At 37.4% G+C, this 19,900-nt stretch overlaps 1 protein-coding gene across 6 annotated transcripts in view; it reads left to right on the top strand.

The window, feature by feature from the left end:
- robo2 (roundabout, axon guidance receptor, homolog 2 (Drosophila)) overlaps window positions 1–19,900 on the top strand; it is a 460,836-nt gene that overhangs the window by 364,286 nt on the left and 76,650 nt on the right. For all 6 annotated transcript variants that reach the window (XM_065280537.2, XM_065280534.2, XM_065280539.2 and 3 more), the window contains exons 3-5: window positions 8,579–8,736; window positions 9,679–9,799; window positions 10,105–10,243. In XM_065280537.2, the coding sequence (XP_065136609.1) occupies window positions 8,579–8,736; window positions 9,679–9,799; window positions 10,105–10,243 (418 nt within the window). The remainder of the gene's footprint in view (window positions 1–8,578; window positions 8,737–9,678; window positions 9,800–10,104; window positions 10,244–19,900) is intronic.

Here is a 19,900-nt window from a genome sequence, read left to right as displayed (position 1 = left end):
TTGCAACTACGGTACCCGTTATGTACTCTGATCTCCTAAACGCGTGGAAACGCGTTGGTAGGCTAGTGCTTTTTGTCCCTCTCTGCTATTATAGCTTATCAGTATGGTGGAACAACATCAAAGCCTCCTTGGACTTACCCGTTCAATGTTCAAAGTTAAGAGAAGAAATTCTAAGCTAACAAAGAAAAGTAATTTCATTGGCAGAGGTCATTTGACACCAACGAGGACATATTTATGAATAAAGACGTTGATTTTGATTAATAAAACACTTAAAACCCTACTTTTACTATCCTTTTAAATAACAAAAAAACATTTCGCCTTTAGACTTTAGACTTGAAGATGAACATTTCTATCAACCAATCAGAATACAGGATTAGGTTTAGGGTCAGTGTTAGATTTAAGTTTTAAGACTGGGTTAGGGGCTTGTATGCCATTCTTATCAACGCATTATTCAGTCCCTTCAGAAAAATGGAATTGTGCGATCGGATGATTCAACGCATAATCAGCCAAAGTCTGCATATTTTTGAGGGCACCGCGCTTTCGCAACATAAATTGCAGATTTCCGTGTGGAAAATATGCAGGACTTGCATGATTTCATAATCTCTGCATTTTCGTAGCAAAAATCACATATATCTAAGCAGAAAGTTGAAAAATTTTGCATTTACTTCACACAAACGCAATCATGTCCCCTGTTACCATGGGAACGTTATGAAGTGACGTGATTATGTGACGTGAACATCATTGAAAAGCTGCAAAAGCTGAACACTTTTTGCAAGTTCCCGCAGTTTTTGCAAGTTCCCGCAAGTTTTGCAAGTTCCCGCAGTTTTTGCAAGTTCCCGCAATTTTTGCAAGTTCCCGCAGTTTTTGCAAGTTCTCGCAGTTTTTGCAAGTTACCGCAGTTTTTGCAAGTTCCCGCAATTTTTGCAAGTTCCTGCAATTTTTGCAAGTTCCCACAGTTTTTGCAAGTTCTCGCAATTTTTGCAAGTTCCCGCAGTTTTTGCAAGTTCCCGCAGTTTTTGCAAGTTCCCGCAATTTTTGCAAGTTCTCGCAGTTTTTGCAAGTTCCCGCAGTTTTTGCAAGTTCCCCGCAATTTTTGCAAGTTCTCGCAGTTTTTTAAGTTCTCGCCAGTTTTGCAAGTTCCCGCAATTTCATTGCATAAAATTGCATTAACATCCTGCATATTCCATCAATTTTTTTAAGAAAACGTGCCACAAGATCAAGGATATTTGCCTGCAACAATCACAACAATCACAAAACAAAACGTTTTTCTGGAAGGATTATTTTTCTCTGATTTTAGTTGTTATGGTTAAAGTTTGGGTTATGGTTATGTTTTCTTGTTGCTTTGAAAGGAATGTTGTTTAAGGACCAACAAAAGACTTTAAACTTAACATATGCTGGAATGTTTAAATCCATGGTTGGGTAAAATGTGGACAAGCCCAGTTATTGATATGCTTGGTTTTTTAATCGAATTTGTTGGGTTGTTTCAACTTATGATTGGGTTTATCTATATTTGACCCAACCAACTTATATTTTAAAGTATACTTGGCAAAATCACATTGACCAAATTTGTATAGCTACTGCATTAATGCATTTGTCTTCATGCATCATAGTTCATTCTTTGTGTTCAATGAAGCAAAATTTGATACTCAACAGCAACTGTGCCAACAATGTGGACACATATTTTAAAGAAAACGTACCCATGAATACATATTCCATGGTATCAGTACCCACCAGTGCTCCATAGGCCACAGCTGGTCAGGATATCAAAACAACACATTCACACAGGCAAGATGGAAACAGTTGGTGTCTCTTACAGACGCAGAAGTGCCTCCCTTAATAATTTTGGGAGGAAATGTGTCTTTAGTAATCAGTGCTGTTTAATTAAACCAAAGTCACATTGAAAATTAGCTGCCTCGCGCTTGTGTTTATTATGCAAATGCTGATGTTTTCCGTCGCAATTAAGCGATTAGACAGTCGTCGTTCGCTTTTACCCACCGTCCTCTTTTCTTCACTCGCTCCCGTTCTCCATCTTCCTAATTTTTGCCTTTGCTTTTCAGCAATATCGCCGTAATGAAGCTATTACTTTGAGTGAATTTTAATGAGTTTTTTGCGAACATTTTAATGAGCTATACATTACCATAAAGCCCGGGATTAGGCTAAATTGAATTTGGGGAGTAGCATGTAGAGGACAGACGAACATGCGGTTCATTAAGAGTTAATTATATTGTGTTGTGATGGGTGTGGGTTCCGGAGCCAGGGGTTCGGTCTGAGGCGTCAACATGGGCCGGAAATCATTAGCCGGTTGGGTAGCAGAGATCTTGTTAGGCAGTCGACTGACGTCTTTGGTTTATTGTTTATTCGACAGTCCCTATATGACAATGTTTTGCAAGAACCAATGAGAATGGACGTTAACGACGTTTATATAGACATGACTGGACAGTTTAAAGCTCTGTGGCTGAGATTTGCGTGGGTCACTATGCAAAAGGGAATGTTGTGTGTGTACCTGTGGGATGGAAGCACCAACGTCTGCGCAGCTGTCTGCATCTTCAGACCTCAAGGAGGTGAATGGTGATGATGATGATGATGAAGGAAAGAAATGTATCTTCATGTGTGTGTAACTAGAGGGCTTTATTTGCAGCGTGTGGTTGTGTAGATGGGGTTTACTGGGGTCACTGGGGCTCTTACTCATAAGAGAACTGACATAGCCTGCAAGCAAATGAAACTGATTTTTTACCCACTGTGGACCGGGCAACATTTTTACATTAGTCTTGCCTTCAACACACACACACACACACACATATACACAGAGCCAGAGGCAGTGCAAAAGAAGAAATGTGCTGTTTCTCTTCGAGTGACATGTTTAGGCTCTTTCATTGGAAAGCCACATCAGAAACAGCATCAACTGTAGCGAACGCTTTCGAGAGGTGCTCAAATGAAATGCGATCACTGCTTATAGCGTACTGCAAAAACACTCATCTGTTCAAGGTCTCTTTTTCTCTCGGTTCCCCTCTCATGGTCAGTATGTTATTATAAAGTGCGATATTGCTGTAGGCTACTTCTGTACTGTAATTCTGTTGTGTTGTGACCTTTGCCGCCTTTGATGCAGACAACTAAAAAAGCTACCAGCACTGCAGTGCAGGGTAAAAAAATAATTTGTATGTGCTAATTAGCATATCTCCCAATCATATCTAATACAGCCTGTGTTTGTTAAAAATGCACAACCAATGCATATAAAAAAAAACTTTTAGCTACATTTTACGTGATCTGGATTACCTTTTTTATTATGTGTAATTTTATTATTATTTTTTAAAATATTTTTATGTGTAGCATACTAATAGTATATAGTTTGTAGTATACTTTAGTATTTACTGTACTGTACTGTTTCTCAACTCAAAAATTAAATGCTTGTGTACTGTAGTAAAACATAGTAATTACTTCGCTTTACTGTATGCACTGTAAAGAAATAAGAGTTGGATCAAATACTTGGTAATATCTAACAATTTTTGGTAACACGTTACTTGAAGGGGTGTTCATAAGACTGAAATGACACATTTATTATCATGACATGGCACGTGCTATGAACATGAAGGAGATTTTATGCACGTTTATGGCAACTGTCATTAAGTGTCATTTGATAAATTGTGTCATTTTAATGCAAATATGACATTGTTTGAGATGTCTTTGTTATGACAACTTGACATAAACCAATACCTCATAACTTACCAAGACAACACAACCGACCACTTTTTACCAGTGATACAAATATAATTTGTCATTAAAATGTCATTTAGTGTTAATACTCTGTCAAATTGTTTTATGGATATTTTTCTTGACCTCAACTGCAGTGGTACAAATATAATTTGTCATTAAAATATCATTAAGTTTTAATACTTTGTCAAATAGCTTTATAACAACATCGTGAATATTCTTTAGTTCATAATGTTTTTTTTAAGTTTCCTCCATGTGTTTAACAAATAAAATCAATCATTCAATAATAATACAAATATTTATTTTATATAATTTAATTATATTTTATTGCATTTGGAGATTGAGTCACCTAAAATTAAGCCATGCAGCGTTAGGTCCATATCACTACAAAGTTAGTCACATTAAATTAAATTGATTACAGTAAATGTTTTGTAAATTTTTTCTTCTACGTTACAAAATTTCAGAATCCTCTGTGTGAAGACGAACAAGCTTTGTTAGTTGTCAGTTTTTAATGTATTGTGCACATACATAAAGTTAGGTATACACTTTTGACAGGTGTATAGCATTTTGTTAAGGTATTAAATATAAATATCTGACATAGTATTAACACTTAATGACATTTAAAATGACAGTTTAATGTAATGTTAATCCATAAAGCTATGTAGTTTCTTAAGTTTGATAATTATTCTGCTATGTCATGTTTATGACAGATTTATGACAAGTTATGATGTTTTGGTTTATGTCAAGTTGTCATAACAAAGACAATTCAAACAATGTCATCTTTGCATTAACACGTGCCATGATTATGAAGGTGTCATGTCAGTCTTACGAACACCCCTTCAAGTAACGTGTTACACAATTTTTTTCAGCTTTAAGTGAAAAAATTTAATTGAAAGTGTTTTAATATTTTAGGTGTTTTTTTTCCAACTTAAATATTTCACTTAAAGTGAGAAAATGTAAGTTTATAAAAAAATGTAGGGGTTACCACTTGAAGTAAGTTTTTAAGTAGAGCAGCTTTCACATTTTTACAGTGTGTAGTGTACATGAACGCATATTGTTTAATATTTTGAGACAACTTTTATGAAATGTTTTGATCCACTTCAAATGTTGACTAGTATAAATAATATACTACAGTATTTTTTCATGTTGGTTTAACATAAGTTTACCGTAATCTTAAAACATGTTTCAAGTTTAAAATGGAAGTACAGGTATTTGTCTTTAATTTCTTGATTATCAAATATGGTGAGCATGATTTATTGATATTCTACAAATAAGTCCCTTTTCAAGATAAATGAGAGTGAATTTGTTTTAAAACAACAATCATTTTTGTGTAAGCTATTCGATCCCACAGCTCATACAGGAGATTTCTGTGCGTTAGTAACCCGAGACCACAATTGCCTTCTTGTTGCAACATTTTGCTGCTTTCCGTGGACTAATGTGCCAAACATGTAACAACAAAAGTTTAACATAAAAACAACCCAGATCTCCATTATCGACACTTTTTAATTGCTTTTGGCATTAACTGACTTCACCAAACATGCTTAAGTACAAAGTAGCATCTGTCCTTGTTTAATGATTCTTCTGGCTTTCCTCCATCTCTTGTTACACTCGCAAAACCCTCAACTTTGATGCAAAACTTGCCAAAAAACTGCAAAGTTGCCAATTCAGCCCCTCCACCTCTACCGCCCGTCCTCCAGGAGGTGAGATGAAGCGGATGGAGGAATATTCCTCAGATAAACTTCATCTTTAGCCTGAAGCCTGGCAGACAGATGCTGCACTCGCTTGCATGCGGGGGAGGAACAATATATAAATATTAATCAGATGAATATCAGTGAGAGACAGAACGAGAGACTGAAAGATATAAGAAAGGTGCAAGTCGAGGCTTTTTAGGGGGATGAAAATGCAATTATGTATGTATGAATGTCACCCCGAGGCCAGAAAAGTCATAAAGTTTAGAAATGTTTTACACGTACACACTTTTCGTTTGGTTATTTTACATTTTTTCCCGTACTCTATTTAAATAAATGCTTAAAGGTGCATTGTGTAACTTTTAGAAGGATTCAGAAATGCAATATAATATACAAAACTATATTATCAGTACAGTACAGTAAGACTTGCATACTGAACAGTTTTGTTTTTGTTATCTTAGAATGAGCCATTTTTATCTACGTAAATACACAGCGGGTCCCCATACATGGAAGTCACCATTTTGCACCGCCATATTTCTACGGTACCCCTAAATGGGGAAACTGCTCTACAGAGAGTGCATTTTGTCACTACGTTGTCTCAGACAATGACATGTTTGACCTGTGGCAGCTACCGGAGCTTCTCTTTGCGTTTCAAAAGGGAGGAATGAGCTGTGGACTGAGCCGTTGGTTGCAATTCACAATCTTACCACTAGATGCCGCTAGTTTTGTTTTGTTTTACCGTGGGTTCACACCAGCTGCGTTTGAGGCGTCAAAATTGCGTCCACCACGCCTAGTTTGCCGCGTGAACAGTTTGAGTCTACTCGTTTCATTTGCCCATGAAAGTCGCACGTGAAATCTAGTCATCGAGACATTCAGGCGGAAATTTGCATCATGGGAGGGGCTTCTGCAACTCTGCTCGCTTCCTGTAATCACGTCACTACTAGAGCAAGCTCCTGATTGGTTAACATGGTGCGTTTTTCTACCAAAGTTCAAATTTTTCAACTCGCGGGCTTGCCGCGACAACACTCAATTCGCGCCATTCGCATGAACTAGACACGCGAATAAGGCGGAATTGCGTTTACCGCACCACGCTAAACGTCTCATACCCACAGCGAGACCTCCAGACGCACGTCAACGCGTCTTCACATTAACTTAACATTGAAATCACTCGCGCTTGACGCCTCTACCGCGGCTGTGTGAACGTAGCATTACAGAATTTGAAATGTACACATGAAGAAATACTGTAGTATACTTTAGTATTTACTGTAGTAAACCTATTAAAAGTTTTTGATACTATACTGTTTTGATCCTTAGTACAGTATGAAGAAGTATTTATTATAGTTTATTAATTTACTAAAGTTAACTCTTTCCCTGCCATTGAAGAGTTATCTCATCAATTAAGAGAAAACCTTTGCACAAAAAAAACGTGTTTCTGATGAGATTTAATATTAATCTGTAATACCGCGATTATCCACTAGGGCTAGGCACTTACCCACTTTTTAAAAAACTGAAGCAAATGATTTTACAAATTTTAAACTCCGTTTAAGTTTCGATAATAGTTCTGAATCTGATCTCTTACAAAATTTCTTCACAAAAAATGCAATTATTTCAGCTTTTTGTTAATTTTTTTATTTTTTAAGAAAATACCATATTTAATAGTTTATAAGCAGAGAAAAAAATATAGATAGGATGAAAGTTTTTTTTGTTTGTTTGTTTATTGTCTGTTCTTTTATGTCATATATTTGTATGTTTATATAATTTTAGAAGAAAATTTTCCTGGAAGCAATTTTGTGAAACTTTTGTGAAAATTACAAAAAATGCTGGCAGGCAACATTTAAAAAAATGGTTTGTGGTGAATGAGTTAATACTATACATTAACCCACATTAGAAATTACTATATGTTACTAAATGACTGAGCTGTGTTCCCATAGCTCAGCTGGTTGAGCATTGCTTTAGCAGGGCAAACGGTTGTGGGTTCGATCCCAAGACACATATTGATAAAATGTATAGTTTGTAATGTAATTCTTCGCATAAAAGTGTCTGCCAAATGCATGAATGTAAATGCTCTACTATAATATACTATAGTGCACTACAGGTTACTACCAAAGTAAACTGCCGTATTTTCTCGTGTGGGCGAACGTATCAAAGCAAATTTATAGATAACAGGTTTAAACTTGGAGACAAACACAATAAAGTTGTGGTCTATGGCAAGCGTTCACTTTTACTGTTCAAAGATCGAAGGAGGAGCACATGCTATTTTTGATCAAATTTCACATTATGCGAACAGTTATTTGTTTCCACACTTTACCAATTTCACTACCTCACCCCTTCTTCAAGATTGAAGATAAATATAAATGTGTCTGAGAGTAACCTCTATTATCATAATAGGCTACCTGCATGTATTTGTGTATAGAGAGCAGTAATTTGTGTACTAAGAGCCGTTATGTTGTTCATTAAATCACTTTAAAGCCATTATCTGAATTGTAAGTCTAAATTAAAACAGCAGTATTATTCTCTATTAACACACGACCGGCTGACAAATCCCTCTTTTTATCTCACCTAACAACTCGTCGCTAAAGTATAATTACCCGACTTGTTTATTAATAAAGCTGTGCTGGCGAATGTGAAAATGTGGCGTACAGGTGTGTTCATTAAATCATTTTATTTATTTATTGCTGACAATTAGGTGACCTCTTGTATGTTTATGGTTGTTTAGTTTATTGCCACATTAGTTATAGCCATGGGCGTAGATGGCAGGATGAAAGGGTGAGCATGGGTGATTAGCTGGCACAGATTTACTCGCCCACCCACCAACACTCTGTGTGTGTTTGTGTGTTTTTCAACCCTATGTGAGTGAGTGACAATGAGCTGGAGGGCATAATCTCTCTTCTTTCTCTCTATAAGAGACCCATATTAATTCCAATTAACCATTTCTCCTTCAAATGGATGCCTTCACACAGACTGTGATAGCTCATCTGTCATTGATGTGACCTTAAACACTTTTAAACAGGTGTCTTTTTGCACGCTTGTTAGATGTGAGCTGACGGAGCATGTGAACAGTTTTGACATCAGATGAAATGACATCTGTTTCAGCATGAAATAGCTATTATTTGTGCCCTGGAGACCTTAAAGAATAAGCCAGCTCATCTCTTTCTCGTTTTTTTTTTTTTTGTCTCTTTCAGTGTTACGAGATGATTTCAGACAGAACCCGACAGATGTGGTCGTTGCTGCCGGAGAACCGGCCATCTTGGAGTGTGTTCCTCCTCGCGGCCACCCAGAACCCACCATCTACTGGAAGAAAGACAAACAAAGAATTGACGAAAAGGATGACAGGATTAAGGTAAGAACCAGATCTGTGCTTATTTATGGCGCTTTTCCATTACATAGTACTCCACGGTTTGGTTTGACGTCGGGTCAGCTTACATTTGGGGGCTTTTCCACTGGGTGCACTACGTAGTACCCGATACTTTTTTTTAGTACCACCTCGGTTGGGGTTCCAAGCGAGCTGAGCTGATACCAAACGTGACGCGAAAACCCAGTAGATCACTGATTGGTCTGAGAGAATCGTCACTACCAGCGTCATCAATATAACGTGAAACATTAGCTTTACCTTCATGCTAGCTCGCGCTGTATCGAGCAAACATGTTGTCATTTGTGCTCTGCTAGAAGTTCCCAAATTCCCTTTTAGTGATGGAAAACATCCACAGGTTGAGAATCAGGAACACCATAACAGTTTTTCCAGACTTGCAGTTTGTGGCGCCACATTCGCAACGCGCCCGTCCGCATATATGCTTAAATGCAACTTAAATGAGCCTCAACGGAGCGCGTCGACTGACGCCACGGGTGTTTGTACAGAAACTGTCATGTGAGACAGAGGTAGTGATAAACACGATGTGCAAACATTTATTTGTGGTGGCCAATTTAAATTGAGAAATAAATAAATGTATGCAAATGTATTCCAACAACGCTCTCACTTGTATGATGTCACAGCAGTAGGCAGCGCAAATATAACGACACGCCTATAATCCCTCCCACTGCGAAGTGATACTAAACTCGATGGAAAAGCTAACCAAGCCAAAGTGAGGTGAGCTGACCCGACCTGACCCAAACCAAACCGTGGGGTACTATGCAATGGAAAAGCACCATTAGTTGCAGCCAGCAATGATAGCTTCATAGCAAATCTTGAGTAACTTGTCATCATTTTATGGCAAAAAAATCTATTTCATTATTTATTTTTTATAATGGATGAGGTTTTTGAAACTTTGTGATTGGTCCTCTTCAGATTCGCGGAGGGAAGCTGATGATCTCCAACACAAGGAAAAGCGACGCTGGCATCTACATCTGCGTGGGCACCAACATGGTTGGAGAAAGGGACAGCGAGACAGCCCAGGTCACTGTGTTCGGTACGTGCCAACTTTAGTACTTTACGGTGTGTGTGTTTGCCAACCTGGACAGCGTAAAAAAATATGTTACTTTCACTTTAAACAATTCATGGGGCGATTTCAAACGTGACATTTTTCCGTCATGACTGTGACTGAATGCGTCATATTTAATTCCCCTTTTTGTGCTTGTTTATTCACTTTAGTGAATAAATAAAACATGCCGGGACACAGACATTTATCATAGCCTTACACAATAACACAAAAACCCAGCGTGAGTCAAAGCCGAGTCACTCCTAATGTCCTCGTTCCATCTGTGTGTCTTCCAGAGAGACCCACGTTTCTACGGCGGCCCATTAACCAGGTGGTTCTGGAGGAAGAGGCGGTGGAGTTTCGCTGTCAGGTGCAGGGAGACCCGCCGCCATCCGTGCGCTGGAAAAAAGACGATATTGACATTCCCCGCGGGAGGTAAGACGGGGACACGCCGGCAGAGACATCTGCCAATCTCAAGCATTATTTCAAATCTCTACTCGTGCAGCCATAAAAGCCACCTGTGATGTAGTTGTTGAGCTCCATGCTGCGGCCCATTCACTGAAACACACAGGCTCTGTCGTGGGGCCCCCTGCAGATAAAAAGCTTGAGCTGTGCGATTGGGTTTTTTGCTCCTTGCTGAGGCCCTGAGGTAAGAACAGGTGGGACTGCAGGTAGACCAGTGCAGGTGAGGGTTTGGCACAGGAATAAAGAAGTTACAAAACCCTCAGATCTCCGTATTCAAACGCCAGCGATAGAGAGGATGGAAACGATTCTGACAAGGATCACCCTTCAGGCAGTACAACGAAAGATTTAGTCGTGTAACAGATAAATTGTCAAAAGATATAAAATTTGGATCGATGTCCTCAGAAAGAGACAAGATAAGACGGAAAGCAGGGAAGGACATTAGTTTGCATACAGTATGTCAGTCTATTGTTTTAGTCATTTATTGGGCAATGTTGCTTTATTTTAAAGCATTTTGGTGGCAATTGATGGATACTTGAATTTATTTACATTTTGAATTTATTCTGAAGTATATTTTTTTAATATAAAATTATATAAAATTATTTTTTAGTAAGCAACTGATCATCTTGTATAATAAAGGTGCTGTATGGTTTCCCATAAACTCCTTATCATTGGCAGAACCTACAGTATATTATATATTAATAAATAAAATGTCTTAAATTTGTCATTTTATGAAAAACCTTTCAGTTTAAGAAGGTTTTTAAAGAATATTGAACGAATTCACGTTTAATCTGGGCTCTTACTGGCTGGTTTCCTTCAATATTCAGGTTAAAGTCATCTATTTCAAAAATAAATTTTTTATTTAAAATAAAATTAAAAAATTTTAAGAACCGAAATTAATCTCTTTGGCACAGGTATATTTTTGTCTACAAAAATAATTAAAATAATTTAATCATACATTTTCAGATTAAATGATTTTTAACATCATAGTTCACATTTTGATCAAGTGTTTCAAAACTTTTGACCGATAGTTTATCATTTGCATAATCATGTATATTCATGTACTTAACAGACTGATCTCATGGAAAGTCATGTTATAGAGACAGAGCGTCGATATGCAAATTTGAAAACCACGCCCACCGGGGGGGAAAACAATCCAACCGTCTCCATTGACTTTGTATTGCGAGAAGCCGCCTCCTTGTCATTTCTGGCTTGTAACAAAAAACAGAATAATGCCTAAAAGCTGCTGTGTGACAATATGTACAGCTAACAAGCCAAAGAACCCAGAAATAAGTTTTTATAAGCTGTCGAGCCGTAAAACCCAGCTTTTAAGGAGAATAAAGTGGATCGCCGACTACGTTTTCCCCTATTGGACGCAGTTTTACTAATAGGAGTACTATGAAAAGTTGCCTGTTTCCATTTCTGTGTCTTTAAACGGTCGTTTTTTTGGAGTTGAAAGCTTATAAAAACGTATTTGTTTTTTTGGGGTTGTTAGATGTACACCTTGTCACACAGCAGCTTTTAGGTATTAATCTGTTTTTAAGTTTAATCTGTAAATAAGTTTTTATAAGCTGTCGACCCCAAAAAACGAGCGTTTAAAGACACAAAAATGGATACAGGCAACTTTTCATAGTAATACTATTAGTAGAACTGCGTCCAATAGGGGGAAACGTAGTCGGCGATCCACTTTATTCTCCTTAAAGACAGGGTTTTACGGCTCGACAGCTTATGAAAACTTATTTCTGGGTTCTTTGGCTTGTTAGCTGTACATATTGTCACACAGCAGCTTTTAGGCATTATTCCGTTTTTTGTTACAAGCCAGAAATGACAAGGAGGCGGCTTCTCGCAATACAAAGTCAATGGAGACGGTTGGATTGTTTTCCCCCCCGGTGGGCGTGGTTTTCAGGTTATGACGCGCGGCGCTCTGTCTCTATTTCTGGCTTGTAACAAAAAACTGAATAATGCCTAAAAGCTGCTGTGTGACAATATGTACAGCTAACAAGCCAAAGAACCCAGAAATAAGTTTTTATAAGCTGTCGAGCCGTAAAACCCAGCTTTTAAGGAGAATAAAGTGGATCGCCGACTACGTTTCCCCCTAGTGGACGCAGTTTTTCTAATAGGAGTACTATGAAAAGTTGCCTGTTTCCACTTTTGTTTCTTTAAACGCTCGTTTTATGAGGTCGACAGCTTATAAAAACTTATTTCTGGGTTCTTTGGCTTGTTAGCTGTACATATTGTCACACAGCAGCTTTTAGGCATTATTCCGTTTTTTGTTACAAGCCAGAAATGACAAGGAGGCGGCTTCTCGCAATACAAAGTCAATGGAGACGGTTGGATTGTTTTCCCCCCCGGTGGGCGTGGTTTTCAGGTTATGACGCGCGGCGCTCTGTCTCTATTTCTGGCTTGTAACAAAAAACTGAATAATGCCTAAAAGCTGCTGTGTGACAATATGTACAGCTAACAAGCCAAAGAACCCAGAAATAAGTTTTTATAAGCTGTCGAGCCGTAAAACCCAGCTTTTAAGGAGAATAAAGTGGATCGCCGACTACGTTTCCCCCTAGTGGACGCAGTTTTTCTAATAGGAGTACTATGAAAAGTTGCCTGTTTCCACTTTTGTTTCTTTAAACGCTCGTTTTATGAGGTCGACAGCTTATAAAAACTTATTTCTGGGTTCTTTGGCTTGTTAGCTGTACATATTGTCACACAGCAGCTTTTAGGCATTATTCCGTTTTTTGTTACAAGCCAGAAATGACAAGGAGGCAGCCTCTCGCAATACAAAGTCAATGGAGACGGTTGGATTGTTTTCCCCCCCGGTGGGCGTGGTTTTCAGGTTATGACGCGCGGCGCTCTGTCTCTATTTCTGGCTTGTAACAAAAAACTGAATAATGCCTAAAAGCTGCTGTGTGACAATATGTACAGCTAACAAGCCAAAGAACCCAGAAATAAGTTTTTATAAGCTGTCGAGCCGTAAAACCCAGCTTTTAAGGAGAATAAAGTGGATCGCCGACTACGTTTCCCCCTAGTGGACGCAGTTTTTCTAATAGGAGTACTATGAAAAGTTGCCTGTTTCCACTTTTGTTTCTTTAAACGCTCGTTTTATGAGGTCGACAGCTTAAAAAAAAAGTATTTTTGGGTTTTTTGGCTTTTTAGCTGTACACCTTGCCACACAGCAGCTTTTATGTATTATTCTGTTTTTAATTTTAATCTGTAAATAAGTTTTTATAAGCTGTCGACCCCAAAAACGAGCGTTTAAAGACACAAAAATGGAAACAGGCAACTTTTCATAGAAATACTATTAGTAGAACTGCGTCCAATAGGGGGAAACGTAGTCGGCGATCCACTTTATTCTCCTTAAAGACAGGGTTTTACAGCTCGACAGCTTATAAAAACTTATTTCTGGGTTCTTTGGCTTGTTAGCTGTACATACTGTCACACAGCAGTTTTTAGGCATTATTCTGTTTTTTGTTATAAGCCAGAAATGACAAGGAGGCAGCCTCTCGCAATACAAAGTCAATGGAGACGGTTGGATTGTTTTCCCCCCGGTGGGCGTGGTTTTCAGGTTATGACGCGCGGCGCTCTGTCTCTAGTCACGCAAAATTTGATTAATTTATTCGTGTCCATGGCACGAAATTCAGCTTTTTTTGGTGTCTTGAGTACGAATGTCTTTTGCGTGTCACTGGCACAAATTTCAATAAATAGTTTTTCGTGTCCGTGGCACAACATTTTTGTTTTCGTTTTATTTTATGTAACCTATTGTTTTCTTTTTGATTATTTCCTATTTTCTTACCATTGTCGCTTGGGGTTGGGGTTAGAATCACTTTCTGTTACATTTTTAGACGACCTAACCCAAACCCCAACTCAGGGGACAGAGATTTAAAAATAGGGGGGAAAAATTAGAAAACAAAACATAAAATAACACAAAAAAGAAAGTCGTGCCACAGACACGAGAAACTATTTATAGAAATGACATTCATACTGAAGGGACGACAAAAAGCTGAATTCCGTGCCATGGACACGAAAAAAAAATAATAAAATTTTGTGTGACTATAACACGACTTTCTGTGAGATCAATCTGTTAATCATATGAATAAACATGAATATGCAAATAATATTCTACCCTAATCTAACCCCAACCAACCATGATTTAAAAATAGGTGGAAAATGAGATAACAATACATAAAATGACATTAAAAAGAAAGTCGTCCCACGGACACGAGAAACTATTTATAGAAATTTGTGCGAGTGTCATGAAATTGAAAATCATACTGAAGGGACGACAAAAAGCTGAATTTCGTGCCATGGACACGAAAAAAATAATCAAATTTGTGTGACTACAACACGACTTTCCGTGAGATCAATCTGTTAAACACATGAATATACATGAATATGCAAATAATATTCTACCCTAATCTAACCCCAACCGACCATGATTTAAAAATAGGTGGAAAATGAGATAACATAAAATGACATAAAAAAGAAAGTCGTGCTTTGGACACGAGAAATTATTTATAGAAATTTGAGCGAGTGTCACGAAAACGACATTCGTGCTGAAGGCATGAAAAAACTGAATTTTGTGCCATAGACACGAATAAATTAATCAAATGAATCACGAATTTCCATGAGATCATGTGTGTAGTAGGTTCTTGCAATATGCAAATCATTCTACTGTATTTGTGGTAGATTGAAATGTGTATTTACATAGAAATATAAAAGACCTGAGATATGTATTTACAAAGAAATATTCATTAATCTGTGAAGCAGTGAAAACAAAACAATTGACGTGTATTTACATAGAAATATTCATTAATCTAATCTGTGGAGCAGTGAAAATACGTTATATATGGTGTGGATATGTTTATAATTCATACTGTTATCTATTGAAATGTGTTACCTTGAAATTATTAATAAGTAATATAAATAAGTATCTGTTTACAAGTCGTCATTCTGTGAAGTGTAACTGTTTAAGTTTATAACTGTTTATAAAATATAACGATGTAATTTGTTTGTTATTTTAGTTCATCTATGTCCTATTAGATTTATGAGTTGGGTACAATAAGGCGTTCGATCGATTACTTTTGCCTACTCGATCGCAGGGGGCGATCGATTGCTTTTGTCTGATTCACTTCACTGGGAGAGAACTCGCGGGGTTTCTTCATTACACATAAAGTTCGCAGTGGGGAAACTTCAGCATCTTTATGAGTTTTCTTCTCCCTCTTTTCAGAGGCATTACATATTTATTTATCATATTATTGATATACTTTTATATATATGTATAGAATGATTTGCATATTCATGTATTTAAGTAGTATTGTAAGTTCTTCAAAGAATAGCATTTCAAAAAATACATTTCCAAAAGCAATAATAATACTGTAGATTTTTGTAAGTGCACTATTTTTTGAGTAGATTTTTAAAAAGCTGCAGTCAAAGCAGCTTTAAAAGCAGACAGCTCCTAACATGCCCGTATTTGTGTGTGTGTGTCCTCAGTCGAAAGATAAGAATGTGGGCAGCGGCCGGGTTTTGAGTGCTATCATGCCTTGTTTGTTTGTTTGTCTGTGTGTTTGATATGGTACGGGTCAGCAGACCACATGCTCTTACAAGCACACAGACAAAATAAACAGCTACACTTCCCACATTCCTCATATCTACACCGCTTTACATTTATGCATCTGGCAGATGCATTTATCAGAAGCAATATATATGAAGGTATACATTTTATCAGTATGTGGGTTCAAACCTATGAATGTTTGCGCTGCCAATGCATTGCTCAACCTGTTTAGCTACATAAATACTTTACACAGACTTATATTTAATACATCTAGGCCTGGTTTCACAGAAAAGGCTTAGTTAAAGCCAGGACAAAGCCTTAGGTAAATTAAGCATCTTTGATAAACATGCCTTAGAAAAAAAGATGTTACTGGTGTGTGTTTAGAGACGAATCAATGGCACTTGTTAATTTTAAGCTCTGTCAGTACAAGTTATTTTTAATTTAGACAGCTCAAACATTAGGACTAGCCTTAAGCCTTATCTGTGTAACCAGGGATATATGGCAATATGTATTTTATTGTTGCAAGTGACATCATCCGCGACACCTATGGTGTGCATTAGTCAAATGTTCGTAAAGATTAGCATATAACTAAATTGCCTAAATTACTTTCGACAGGTCACAAATGTCGTCAGCAAAGGTTTCGCACATTCCCGTGACGAGTTTTCTTGCTTTATTAGTTTTGTAAAGAACAATTGGATTAAGCTACTGTACATTATTCAGCTGTCAGCTAAAACACACATCGTAATTAATTCGGCAAGTACAATCAGTGTATCTGTCAGGTAATAATTTGAAGCAGATCCTCTCTTTTATGTCTGAGCGGCATATCGAAAAAATTAATTAGATTTAGAGAAAGAAAAACAGACGATCTAATAATTAAATAACTCCAGAGCCACTCGCACATAATTACCAGACTAGACAAAACATGTGTCTCCTGCTCTTATTCCATTTACTGTATCTGAAGAAGCGGATTATTCAAATTTTGACATTCTCGGCCGTCACATGTTTTCTGGTGGACTCGATTATGCACGATGGCTGACTTCTAAGAGCTTGCGTATTGGGTTGATAAAGGGTGGCAACTGGTTGACCTTCCGGTTATGCAATCATACACAGAAACATACATACAGTGAAACTGTAGGCTCTGTAATAGAGGAACATATTAACCTATCACACGCAATTTAGAGGTGTTTAATTGAAAGACAGGTTATGGAAAAGACCTACTGTAGGTCATACATACAGTAGCCACTTTTTATGTACTCCTGTATAGCTCATAGCTAAAGCATTGTGATGGCATCTCAAAAGGTCATGGGTTTGAACCCAGGGAACACACATACTGCAAAAACATTTTCCCTTGTAATAAACTTTAGGTCACTTTGGATAAAAGCATCTGCCAAATGCATGTTGTGAGGGATAGTTCGGCCAAAAATGATATTAAACCCATGATTTACTCACCCCCGAGTTGCATATGTCCATCGTTTTTCAGACAAACACATTTTCGGATTTATTGCATTTTATGGAAAAAAAATCAGTTTTTATAATAAATCTTTAAAAATCAAATTATGGATTTATGTTATTATAACCTAAAGATGCTATGTGAAAGTTTGTTACAGAAAATAGTGGTTTTCATCTTGTCACTTTCTTGGTATAGAAAACACAATTTTACTCAAATTAGTCAAAATGGGTTTATTGTGTTTTGGAACCAAACTCTTCAAATAAAAAAGCAACTTACCATACATTCAATGTTTCCTGGGACCGAACCCATAACCTTGTGCTGCTTACTCAATGCTCTATAAATTGAGAATAATGAAAGAAAGAAAATCATAGCGAAAGTTGTTTTGCAAGTAAATGCTGTGATTTTTAGCACTTCAGCTGAACTGTTTGTTCAAATGTTGTGCAAATTTCCACTTGCAGAAAATCTTTTCCTCTGCAGCGTGACATTTCACAAACTTCTGCTGCTACATGCCCGTGATGTTCATATAGCTGTGAGATATGATCTCATTAGTTTGGCAAACTAACAACAAGGCCATTTGGACCAGACTTTCACAGCAACTCTGAGCTCCAAGTACAAATTAACAAGAAAAAAGACTCCCGCGAAAGCTGTTTCTGCAAATGTTTACACCCCGTATCTGTCAGCCATCCACGCCGAGTAATACGTGCGCGCGTTGTTTAAAGGCCAATCGAGTGAACTGTATTCTCAGCCTTGCTTTATTCCACATGTAATTGCATTCCTATCCTAATCGAGAACAGACGAGGAAGCTACTGTTTCCCTCGGCGTATGTGTGCGCCTCATTTTATGCAATATTTGATCTTAGTGGTTGAAAATCTGATTTGCATCTGTTTATGTTGTTTCTGTAATCTCTTTCCAATCGCACGAGACTGTCAATGATATATCAGCATGGTTAGCATCTGCGCTGTGTCAGTCTTTCTCTATAATGATTCAAACAATTTAAGCTTTATTCATCTAAATCCGACTTTAATGTAAACCTGGACTTTGTGACTTTGCATGCATGATCAAAGCATGTCGTTGTTATTCAGCTTTGATAAAAACGGCAAAATGTAAATAAGTGTTTTTATTCTAATTCTTTTGATATCTGTAAAAACTTTACATTTAAAGGAAAACACCACAGTTTTTTCAATATTTTGCTATGTTTTTACCTTAACTTAGATGAATTAATACTGCAAAAGTGATTTTCAAGAAAAAAAATTCTTTATATTTTTGTCTTGTTTTCAGTAAAAAAAATAAAAAAAAATCTTAAATTAAAGGGACACCATGAAACTTTTTGGCCACTAGGGGGTGCTAGACACGTATTTTTCACTTCTAGCGCCCCTAGAGCCCACAAGCGCCGCAGCACTGTCGCAAAGGAAAGGAACTGGCCAACCTTAAAACTAAACTAAAAACTAAACCTTTAAAATGCTAAACGATCAACATTTTGAGACAACAGGGAGAAACGCAGTCATGTTACAACCTTCTGATGAGGAACTCGTCGTGGCAGAAGCCATTTCTCAATCTGAAGGTTGCAGCCTCCGGATGTCGTATTTCTAAGCTGTATACGTCTACGTCTTATTTCACAATATTAACAATTACAAAGTTGACTATTATACTTAGTTAATCGTAAATTGTTGCAGTATGCTTATGACTTGCGAATGTAATGCTCAGTTTACCTTAATAAACCAGGCTTGATGACGTGTGCAGCCTGCATATTTGACCTCCGGAGGCTGCAGCCTTCCAATTCAGAAACGACCAGACGTATTTCCTTGCCTTTTTCCAAACAAATATTGTTGCATCCTCTCTCTCTCCCCCTCGCCATCAGGATTTTCCGCAATGGCGCTCGTTATTCCTCTTTTTTGTGTGAAAATCGCTCCAAATCCAAGTAAACCGATGCGTTTAGGTCTGCCGCTTTGTAATACGTCACGCGAGTGACAGCGGAACGCAGCAAATGAGGAAGAGAGAAGAGAGAAACGCTCGGATCTGATTGGTGAATGAATAGGGTTTGGTTTTACACTGTGAGCAAGTTTGAGTGCTATAGCATCCTGGATTGTAATGTAAATATATCATAGACACAGTAAAAGAAAGGTAAATACGTGAACACAGCATCTGAATACAGGGAACTATATGCAATATAATCGCCGTAATTTATAAAGAACATTGCATTTATGTATGAATCAACAGTTTATATAAAAAATTGCCTTAAAGGGGAATCGAACCCGGGTCGCCCGTGTCATAGGTCTGTGGCTCTAAAGACTGAGCCACAGAGTCACATAATAGAAACTGCTCTCTACACTCCTTAAGTAGCCTCCAGCAAAATTCACGTTAAAAACAAATTGTGTGGAGGAAGTGACGTATGCCGTAAAGCAGTCGAATTTTGTAGTTTTTTTTGTGCTCTGGTTACTACCAGAAACCCTAAGTTTTAAAATACGAGTAAAAGTGATACAGACCCCGTCAGGCTATGGTAGACATGTCATTCAACCTATTTAAAGTCCATGTACTATCACAAGGGTCTTGAAAATTTATTATGAAGGTTGAAAAATTACATGGTGTCACTTTAAATTATTCTAAATTTTTTCATGAATTTTTCTTGAATTTAGTG

Source organism: Paramisgurnus dabryanus, chromosome 8 (genome assembly GCF_030506205.2).
Source record: "Paramisgurnus dabryanus chromosome 8, PD_genome_1.1, whole genome shotgun sequence".
In the NCBI taxonomy this organism is placed as follows: Eukaryota; Metazoa; Chordata; class Actinopteri; order Cypriniformes; family Cobitidae; genus Paramisgurnus; species Paramisgurnus dabryanus.
Note: the sequence above shows the minus strand (reverse complement) of the source record. Positions and strands in the feature narration are given on the sequence as shown.